General features: G+C 32.6%; 2 protein-coding genes across 3 annotated transcripts in view; one reads left to right on the top strand and one right to left on the bottom strand.

Moving 5' to 3' along the window:
* Window positions 1-8,564, top strand: part of LOC115234640 (spidroin-2-like) — a 10,076-nt gene extending 1,512 nt beyond the window's left edge. Inside the window, exons 1-5 of one of the 2 annotated variants that reach the window (XM_029805848.1) lie at window positions 2,223-2,474; window positions 5,162-6,007; window positions 6,526-6,643; window positions 7,515-7,656; window positions 7,850-8,564. In XM_029805848.1, the coding sequence (XP_029661708.1) occupies window positions 2,375-2,474; window positions 5,162-6,007; window positions 6,526-6,643; window positions 7,515-7,656; window positions 7,850-8,038 (1,395 nt within the window). In that variant the 5' untranslated portion in view covers window positions 2,223-2,374 and the 3' untranslated portion in view covers window positions 8,039-8,564. Of the gene's footprint in view, window positions 1-2,222; window positions 2,475-5,161; window positions 6,008-6,525; window positions 6,644-7,514; window positions 7,657-7,849 lie in introns of those variants that run through there. The other variant, XM_029805849.1, reaches the window with a different exon arrangement.
* On the bottom strand, window positions 8,363-10,825 carry LOC115234641. The gene is made up of 3 exons (XM_029805850.1): window positions 10,180-10,825; window positions 9,019-9,339; window positions 8,363-8,900 (listed from the first exon to the last, which is right to left on the bottom strand). Exons 1-3 carry the CDS (start codon window positions 10,585-10,587, stop codon window positions 8,685-8,687), a joined length of 945 nt encoding a protein of 314 aa, XP_029661710.1. The 5' UTR covers window positions 10,588-10,825; the 3' UTR covers window positions 8,363-8,684.
* Between the last annotated feature and the right edge of the window lie 445 nt (window positions 10,826-11,270).

Below are 11,270 nucleotides of genomic sequence, written 5' to 3'. Positions count from 1 at the left end.
CATTGCTTAAATTCGTCTGGGCGATAATATACGTCTCGCTACAACTGTATAAACAAAAATACAAATTTTCGCAGCATGAACAACACATCGGCTCGTCGCTGTACACGTCGAGCGACATTAACGTCGATTCCCCTAACATTTCTGTCGCACCATTTTTCATCTGAACGGAATATTTTTTATCATTTATTGAGAAAACACGCGTGCTTGAGTCACGTCGAGTCGTGACTAAACAAATAATGACACAAAAGACGGCGCATCGCGTTAAAACATTTTATTCGCGTTGACCATAATTCGTTTAAATGATACGGTTGCGTTGTAGAAATTCTGTGAATGCAGCTAAGAAGGTACTAATTTAATGAAACTGCTACCCGATAATCAATCGTTTGCAGGATTAGCCTGATCGATTGATTGGAAAATACACGTTTGAGACCCGAGCGCGCGGCTTTAAGGGGGCCATAGAATGTCGGAGTAATCGCAATTATCCTGTATCGATCAACAGCCTACCAGGATGTGGAAACCGGTCGCGATCATTTTTCCGTGCGCGACAGACCATTATTACTCATAAACAATTACGCGCACGTTTGTCACTATTAATGATAATACTAGGTGAAATATCGACCATTGAAACTGATATTCGATTAAGATAAATATGCATTTAATTTAAGAGAAAAAGTTAAAATTAACTTGTAATCACATTATACAAAATGCGATAGGATACGGAAGAGAAATATTATTGCATTTCAAAAAACATTAGAGATCTTATAAGAAGCAATACATTATTATCTAGATCTATACAGTAGGCATTTCTAACGTATTTCTCCTCTCAATTATAGATACTAAAAGATAAATTGAAAAGAACATATTATTTATTTCAATGTCGTAATATTAATAGAGTTCGAGATATGATTTATTACGGTATTACGTGACGAATCACTCGTTGTTTCATTGTTCATTAAATCACCAACACGGATTTTACAAATTTATTAAAAAATTATAAAATTATAAAAATGTAAGTTACAGAAAAATGATAAATACATTCTCTTTATTAATTAAATATTCCATAAGAAATATATATTTTGGAATATTCTACACACACATAACGATAATACAAATTCTCATTTGTTGCAATTCTATAAATTAATGAAAAGGATAAATAGATTTTTATAGATGAAAGTGCTCGCCAAGAGCTTGCGTGAATAAAGCTGTGTAATTATCATTTCTGGTTTTTCCCTTTGCACAAAAAAAATCCGTGATGATTTTGTCTTATCATTTCTATTACTAAGTGACTCCTACCCTGATTGCATATCAATGATCAAGAGAAAAATCTTTCCGCGTTCGTTTATTTACGCTATATTATCGCAGGGTTATCATAGTGTGGCATGAGAACTGCTATCATGTAGTTTCTCCAAATAAAAATAATTTAACAAGAATTGGGATTGTGTTGTATAAGAGCAACTTGGAGCAAAATCATTGCCAAGGTCTGAACAATTCCATTCTATTAAGGAAAGGCCGAGTTCACACAGTAAACAAGACAGAAACGTTGGGACGCAGAATCACAGAAAGAAAAAAAAATATGAATACTGCTATAATCGATATTCTGTTTCCCCTGGTTTCCTCTATTTAATATATTTATAATTTAAAATCTTGACGAGGAAGATATTTTTATCTTTTAAGAACAGCGAAGTTTTTTTCTGAAAATTTAGAAATTAGTATAGCCATCACGATTACGAGTTAATGTTATATAATTCGCCCAAAATAATAATAAGAAAGTAAATTCTTGTAATTGATGTCATAAAATATACAATTTTTTTAAATTTTATTTTCTAAAGCTTAAACTTAAGCTTTAAAACATTATTTATTACCGTAAGAATTCAATGATTTAATAAATATGTAATCTAATATCAAAGTCACAAATAATATTTATATAATCATTTAATTAATTTAATTCACAGTTTTCAATTAATGTTAAAAAATTATTAACATAAATTTCACCAAAATTATATAATAAAGAAGTTGTAGGGTGCATAAATATAAATTTTGCTACAAGAAATGCACCAAAGTTTTGGAAATTCATTCTGGATGGATTACGCACGCAATCCTTATCGAAAACACATGACGTAGAATTTCTTTCGGAGTTTTCGCGAACGTACTGTCGTAAAGAAGAGGTAATGAAGTGCCGATACAAGCGAATGCTATATAAGATGATCGCGCTACCAGCTGAGTCAGTCATTCTCCCGCGGACTGCGACAACATCAGAATCATTTCGGTCTTTACGCGCACGGTGGTGATATAAATACAACAAGTAATAACATACATAATAATTGTCTCCCGATCTTTTCGCGTTGAGTTCCTTCTTCGACGATCGATCAGAAAGATGGATACTAAAATCTACGCGCTGCTTGTTCTCGTCGGTGTCCTAGGATCCTTTATGGAGGCCCAAGCGACCTTCGTCGGTTATCCTTATGCTTACGGAAGTGAGTAGCAGTCGAAGGACTCCATTTCTTTTTTTTTCACTATTAGTATCATATTTAATAATTTTCTATTTGTTTATTAATGTGATAATGAATGTTTGAGCATATCAAGTATATTTAAATATTAATCGTTCACACACACAAAACATACATACAGCATGTATAATTAAAAGTGAAAATAAATAACAATCTTTTAATATAATAATCATGTATATTTTGGCGAGCTTTTTCTCCTATTTTTTTTTTGGAAATGCCATCTTCACAATATCCATCTGTCTATTAACCTTTATAGGATAGAATATTAAACGTGAACGAGTCGTATATCAACAAGAGATACATATACTATGTTGTGGCTAAAAACAGTCATAAGTTTGTTGCATGATAATGCTTTTATTTGTTTCTTTCGCATTTTTATCGGATAATTTTTTTGCAATCGCGGATATGGCATAATATGTAAATGAATCCGAGTTAATTCTACAATACTGTGATTGTTAATTGAGTAGAAACATACATAATCCGAAAGGAAATATTGGCTGCATATATAAAAATTAAATCCACGATAAGTTATATAATGACAATGTCGTATGTTTAAGTAGAAATAGCTGACGGTACGCGGGGATTTCAGGATAATTGCAAGATTAGCGAACGCGGCAAAATTCCACGACGAATTCGATATATACGCTTCATATACAAATGATATCATGATTTTTAATCAATGTCTCTCAATGAAGAAAAGTACAATCAGAATGTTGATGTTGTATTTCCTTTTTGGATGTGGACATTGAGAAACTATGTAATTACCTAGGAAAGATTCTTTGAAAAATTAATAGCACAAAATGTGCAACAATTACCTATTTACGTTATTTTTGTCGCTACAAAAGATCGTGATTGTGATTTATCAAAAATTTTTGTTTTCCGTAAAAATATCGGAGTTATTCATCATCAAGTTACTAAATAAACCTTCTTCAGTAATTTGTGATAGTCTGTAATAAACTTTATGATAATTTTTGTACAAATGTATTATATGTGATGCAAAATTTTGCATTAATTTTCTTCCGCTCTTTTCTAAAATTAATTATACGTAATTTCTTTATTAACTGAAAAAGAATAATGTAAAATTTAAACCACATTACATTATCTTATTCTTGTGGAATTTTGTTAAATATTTATTTATACCTTCTATCTGTATACTTCCACATTCATCGTATATTTTTATAACTGACAAAACCATCCGCACCGGTTTCTCCATGAAAATGTACTTGCTGTTTGAAACGCAATAAATTTTCACGTCGCGAATTCATTGCGCGTCGTTAAATCACCTCGATTGTTAAAGGCGTGAGCGATATTAATCGCGATTGATTAACCAAGATTGATGTTCGCATATGCAACTATGCGCTTCCCGTAATACAGCACGCTCGTACATACGTAACTGCACACGGCCACTAGCCAAATGAAGATAATTTGACGTTAGCGGACCGTGACCTCATTTCGTTCTTTACCTTGACCCACGGGGAGATACTTTCTTCTTATTTCCTTTTCATAATCTCTCATGCATGACATAACCATCTCTATCATATTGAAAAATATATGCGACATTAATTAAATAATAAAAAATATATATATATCCATTTTGATATCTAAACATGCAAGAAAAATCGATCAAATATTTTATATATATAAAATAGAAATATGCATTTTTTATATATGTTTAATATAATATGTTTAGTGATATACATTTCTATATTTTCTTTTAGTAATAAAATCGTTAAATAAAGAAAAGGTAAGTTAAGGCCATTTTAGGATCTATATTTAATTGTAATAATTGGTGACACATATTGTTGAAGTTAATTTACTTTCTGCACGTGATTTTTAACATAAATATATGTTATCAGAAAAGGAATGTTGCAAGTTGCAAGTACGTGATTTATCAAATTAACGTGACTGATTCAACAGTTACAGAATACCACGTGATTAATCACACATACGCATAATTAGTAATATCATAAATTTTTATCCACGATTTAGTGTAAAAAAAAAAAACAATTAAGCGATAAACAAAATTTTTTTGCATATTTTATCGGCGAGTTTCTTACAACTTGATAGAATGGTGATTAGTATTATAACTATGTAATCGATTTAAGATTTGATTTCTACGCTTCCGTAGATTTTTAGATTGTTATGTATATCTCCTATGTTTGTGATTCCTAAATATCATTCCCCAAATATGTTAATGTTCTATTATCATATAAGTTAACTATTATATGTTATATATTGTTAACTATCATGTGATATTTAGAAATTATATGTTTGAATAACATATACGTATATATAAAAATATTATTTGTGTGTGTGCCATATTGTGATCAGTAACACTTGTTGAATGTTATGTATTACCTGTTATATGTGTGCGTTAAATATTATTTAATATTCAAATTATATATTTGAGCAATTAGAGCTCCATTACTATCCACGTTACATAATTGTGATTACATAATTGTGATTAGTAATTAGTTTTGGCACGTTTCCGCGGATTTCTGGTGATGGAATTCCGAGAAGTAGCCCCGCATGTTGAGACTAACATATCAACGACATATCAACTAGCAGCTGAGATAATCATCAATCCCATATAAGCTATCTCGGTAGCAACAATCGATAAAGAGTTACTCTTTTGTTCTCGTTTTCCATCGAAGATGGACGACTAGGCGGACCAACATCGGTGAATTTCATCGGGATGCCCAGGTCAAAGCGAGAAATCGGTGATTCGAATGGTGAGACTACCACCAATCAAGCAACTACAACGACCCTCTCGTCGACAAATCCTACAACTACACCATCATCGACCACATCATTGTCATCGACTACACCATCATCCACCACACCGTCAACGTCGCCTACGACCACCCCATCCACTAGTCCAACCACCACACCCACTACCACGGAGGCGACGTCCCCTACTACTACTCCGACATCCACTTCCGCTACTACTCCGTCCACCACAAATCCTACAACACCTAGCACGACAACTTCAGAAAGCACAAAATCAACGTCCAAGCCGAAGAAATCGACAGACAATGATGTCCTATCGCGCTCGAATTTTGATGAATCCAAGCCCGAAGACTCCGCTAAGAAACCTGGATCATCGTCCAAGAGCGACAAGACGCCAACTCCTGGACCGTACAATGGCCCAGGCGTTCCCGGAGCCGGCTTTGGCGGCTTTGGTCCAGGTTTCGATCCCTACAATGGTTATCCCGGATTCAACTCTATACCAGGTCCCGGCCCGAACTACGCGTGGACCGGTACGAACAATGGACCAGGACACGCGTCCGCGGGCGCGTCAGCCGGGAGTTTTGCAGGAGGATTTCCGGGATATCCTGGAGCGGGGTATCCTGGCGCTGGATATCCTGGAGCAGGGTTTCCTAGAGCGGGATATCCAATGGGAGGACAACCTATGACTACTGAGTCATCGCCTGTCAATAATCGAGGAGGATTTCAGGATATGTCGCCGAACCAGAACACACCAAATTACGGCGGAATAGGTACGAGCATGAGCCCCAAAGTCCAAGGGCGAAGACGGACTCAGGATTGTGGAGAATATTGAATGAATTCTCTTCGGGGTTGCATGCTGTGGTTTGGAAATTTTTGGATAAAAGATTGGAACGGTGGAGAAGATACGTATCTCGAATCTGTTTGGATGAAATCGTACTGACGTTTCTTTAGAGATACTTTGTCGAAGACAAAATTTTGTCTTTTGTACGAAGTGACTGATGTCGCGTGACAATAATTTTTGACATTTAATTATTTATTTATTTGTACTTTTTTACATTTGTATATTTATATATTTATTTATTTATTTATTTAATTATATGTGTGTGCATGTGTTTTATATATTAATTTGTTTATTTATTTATTTATTTATTTAGGTATATATATATATACTTAGGTATTCAAAACATGAGATTTTATAATTTATAGTATAATCGCATGTACGTTGCATGACTTTCACGCCGTGTGTGCATCGTTATCCGAGCCTCATTGTATGTCTCGTCTTTCGCAGATCCCTTGTATAATGCAGGACCTGGATTTTTTTTCCCTGGACAATATCCTACCTTCAATGATCCTACATTTGACATGATCAGGCGGATTCAGGCGCAGATCGAGGCACAGCATCAAGCGTAAGTCTATCTGTAATATAAATTTGCTGCAGTCCTTTCTTTTTGAACGGTCTCTCTTTCTCTCTCAATTCTAATTTACTTTATCTATTTATGAAATCATTTATATTTATCGTACATAAATGTTTTTTTTAACATTTATCAAAAAAATTGTCTAACAAATCTATTACATGATTAAACCTCAAATTTTTTTAAATAAATATAATTAATCTCAAACTATTTTTGATATAAATATTGTTATTCTGAAAGTATTTCTAAAAGTAATATATATAACAAACTAATTTAAGATATAAATTTTTCTCTTTTTTCTTTTATTTTGGGAGATTTTATTTTATGTTATAAAAAGCATTATATCTGATTTATTAATAATTAATTAATATAAAATTGTCTACATATTATATATATCTGATGCTTTCGATGATAATTCTTCCTGCGTACAATTTTGATTAAAAAATTCATGTAAATCCAAGGTAAATCCATGACGCATCGTGCAAATCGAAGAGATTGCATTGAGCACATTTAATTACTATTATTCTTATGTTCAACCGAATATGAACAATATAAAATGTGAACCGACGTTTAATAGTTTAAGTGTTAGTAACAAGTAATCAAATTTACAATTAAACTTCATGGATTTCCCAAACATCACGTAATGTTGTATGTATATATTTGAGTAACGTGTTGGTTTTTAAATCTCGCAATTAAGTTATAAGAAAAAGTTGTAACAAACATGCTGCGAGATGATAAGTGATTCTTTTATGGAAATACGGTGTCACGAATCAGTTGCTTGATTTTCGAATATTTTTACGAACCGTGACTCACGATCGACATAGATTTCTTAAGCATGATGTAAACGAGGATTTGTGTTGCACAGTAACATGGAAGCCCACAATCGTTTGGCCAACGAAGCCGCTAATTACGGTGGCGGAAGTTATGGTGGTGGCGCACCACAAGTTTCGAGTGCTAGCATTGGTTTAGGCCCAGGTGGCGGTTACCAAACAGGCTTTATCAATCCCGTAAGTCTCTTACATTTCTCTTGATAAGTTATGAACGAAATCTGTACTTAAGCAATTTTGATAAATGACAGCACACACGAATTATCTATTATTTTAATTTATCTTATTTCATGTATATAATCAGTAAAAGAAGGTGCAATATTTCCATGAAGAATATCATCATTATTTTTTTTTAATCGGCTATCTCTCGTAGGTTGGGCCAGGAATAGAGTCCAGATTTGCTGATGATCTTCCCGCTCCATCTGGTAATAGTTTTGGAGTGTTCGCCAGTTCCAGTTCTTCCAGCGGTACCGGTCCGGATGGCAAGCCAATCAACCATAAGTCGTCTATCACTGGCGTGAACGATAACGGAAAGATTTCTTATCGTACGGTGCACGATTAACTATGCTTTTGATTGTATTTTCAACACATCTTACTTTTAACTATTACTTTACTATCGTCTATTTTGTGTCTGCTATACAATACCATGATAGAGATAAATTTTTATGATTCAAAGTCTTAATTCACGATCTAGGATTCAGACTCAAATATTTTCTTAAGATTACCATATACTCAAAAAATACTCAAGTTTCTGAAAACTAATAGATCCTTTCTATGAAAAATTTTATAAACCTTTTTGTAATTATTAATTACGTTGACAGCTTAATCTTGACTACCTGCTTGCAAGAAATTAACTTAAAATTCACTTGTTATAAATATTTCAAAGTTTTAATAAGTTTTCTTATATTGATGTTAAATTATGTTTTACTCGAGCAATATCGAGCAATCAAATTAACGATTATATATGCATTTATGTCTACACGCTTAAATGAGGTATATAAATATTATATTTTTTGATTATATGTATAAATTAATATTATATTTTTTTGATTATATGTATAAATTAAACTCATGACGCTTTTATATAATGATTTTACTTATTTTATTATATGGCAATGAAATCGAATTTAATTACATGTGATTCAATATCATTTTTATACAACAATATTTATATAATTAAAGAATAATTTCAAATTTAATAAATCATCTCATGATTCCGTATCATCACTGAATTTGGTTCTGCTAAGTGGTGGTTCAATCTTATCATCCACTATGGGTTTGTCTCGCGGCCACGTTTTATGGCCTTGAAATGCTACATTGCCACCATCTTTAAAGTGATGGTAACTCCAATACGTTCGCGGTCGTTGAAAAGTTCGCCGATGGTGATACCAGGGTTCGCCGTATCCTTGATAATTAGTGTGAATCTAAAAGTACATTTTCTACATTGTAATATATTGCAAAAGGAAGCTTTTATTATCCGGATTAATTATTATAAAATACGACATTTATATCTCTTTTATACAATGGAACAAATTTCGTTACCTGTGGAATATTTTCGCGACGTGAATATGATGGATTCGGCAAGTTTATTGGATGAAAAATTGGTTTTTCTTCGTGATCCTCACTAATACCTCGAAAACTGTCGATTACTGGAACATCATCGACTTTAGCATCCGGTTTTGTATTCGTGGTAATACTAAGATGCACTTCGGTTACAATATTTCCTTTCCCGTCTGGTTTCGAAGAAACGGATACGTCACATATACCAGAATCTTTGCAAGAACTTCTGTTGGATAGGCTATCGTTGCTGTTTATAACGATTTGAATGTTATTGATAATCTGTGGTCGTTTAGTTGAATTATCCTATAAAACATTTTAATTTTTAGAAGACAGAAATAATTTCAAATGTCGATATATTGTATAGATGTTAATTTTCTTTCTTGTTATAAAAATTGTTGAATATGAAATAATTATTATAATTTTCATATTTATTGATAAAATATCTGTAAAAATCCTTAATAGGACATGAAATTTGTTTTAATGTTTTAAATGTCAAAAAAAATGTTAAAATAAGAATACACAATGTTTATTGTCATAATTATTTGATGATTCATTCGTTAATCTGTTATTTGTAAATTTAATATGGCTTAACTACTTCTCTTGCGTCAAACTGTTTTGGTAACAATAAACATCTTGATACTTATTGGATAAAATCCTAGAACAAAGATGATGGATTTAAGCATGTAAAATTTATGACACAACGTACGCGAAGTTTTCTATAAATCCATAACAAGTAGGTTTATGAACTCGTCCATTAAGTCAGTAATCCAACATTGATTGTTATGTTTGTGTCATTAGCACTATAATAAATCTCGCCATTTTCGTGCAAATAAAATAGTTTTTGCGACAAACGAGGCTATCAATATGATATTGTTAATAATCCTTACAAATTTCTCATAAATTCCATTCGTAACATTTATTCGTCAAAATTCTAATCTTAATTATAATTAAATCTATTCATTTTATGAATTTAATATATATATTCTATGATAACAATTATATATTGTACATTTTTTATACATTATGAATCATTTATATGATTTTTTAATTGATAGTATAAAATAAAACAATCTTATCTTGTGTAAAACTAAATATCAATTCGTAATTTGCAAAATAATTTCTTTTATAACATCTATTACTCACCTGCGAAAAATAAATTCTTCTTTTTCTTGGTTCGTTTGATTTTACGAGTTCGCTTCCGTGATGCCAGCTAATTATCGACGGTTTAAACGCACGCGAAATTGATTCCAATGGATCAGCAGATTCATTCGGATTCGCGACCGTATCGAAGGTCGCGTTGCTCAATGTCTCTTCATTTTCGTCGGAATCCAAGTCGACCTTCGATGAAACTTTTACGCTCGCCGTGCCGAATTTGTTAAACGTCACGATCGCGAAGCAAGCGGCGAGGATTGTCCTCGTTCGCATCTTCATCGTTGGTTCGCGAATACACGGCGGATACTGATTTTTTGAAAACATTCTTATCGCTGTGTAAGATATTTCAAGGAAGGGATAAATACTCAAGCCGGATGTACATATAGTAATGACAATCATTATCGAAGAAAATTGCTGAGTGACCTCCGTGAATCCGACTCGTAAAGCATAACAAGGATGGACGTTGACAAAAGAGGAGAACGAATATATTATATTCTTTCTCAAAGAACCTCAGACCAGTGATTTTAATTGTTTTCTGAGATCGATATCGCAAGATGCGCGGATAAGCTTGTAAAAGATAATAAATAAAAGACCATTGTATGTAAATAAAATTATTAATAGACAAAATTGAAGCGAAATAGGAATTTTTTATTCTGTTAATTAATATTTCTATCTTCTTGGAAGAGAGCAAATTATATATTGGGTTGAACGGAAAATTCGTGCCGTTTTTCCGGTCCTCATCTCTTAGTAAAAACGAAACGAACTTTCCGTTCAACCCAATAGTTTGTTCCATAGGTTTTGGAATAACCGTCAATAGCCGAAAAAACACTTTTCGGTACATTTGAAATTGGTTATAAACTGGTTTATTTCAAAACCTATGGAGCGAACTACAATCATTTTAATCTCATTTAAAAGATAATTTAAATACCGAACAAAAAGTTTCCTATACATGGGTCGTAAAATGCTTCCTTAAAAAGTTAGCGCCCAAAAACCTCTGAAATCACGGTTATTTTTTACATTTTTACAAATATCAGGGAAAGTATACGTCTTTCAACAAAAAGTACCGAAACAAAAGTTATAGA

The sequence above is a fragment of the Formica exsecta genome, unplaced genomic scaffold, assembly GCF_003651465.1.
Source record: "Formica exsecta isolate Colony F162 unplaced genomic scaffold, ASM365146v1 scaffold201, whole genome shotgun sequence".
In the NCBI taxonomy this organism is placed as follows: Eukaryota; Metazoa; Arthropoda; class Insecta; order Hymenoptera; family Formicidae; genus Formica; species Formica exsecta.
Note: the sequence above shows the minus strand (reverse complement) of the source record. Positions and strands in the feature narration are given on the sequence as shown.

Bases quoted from the DNA above. Each gene is read 5' to 3' on its own strand.
- LOC115234641 (XM_029805850.1), bottom strand. From the start codon at position 10,587: ATGATTGTCATTACTATATGTACATCCGGCTTGAGTATTTATCCCTTC. The intron at 9,340-10,179 runs GTGAGTAATAGA...AATGTTTTATAG, and splicing joins GAAGAATTTATTTTTCGCAG to GATAATTCAACTAAACGACC. The intron at 8,901-9,018 runs GTAACGAAATTT...ATGTACTTTTAG, and splicing joins GTCGCGAAAATATTCCACAG to ATTCACACTAATTATCAAGG.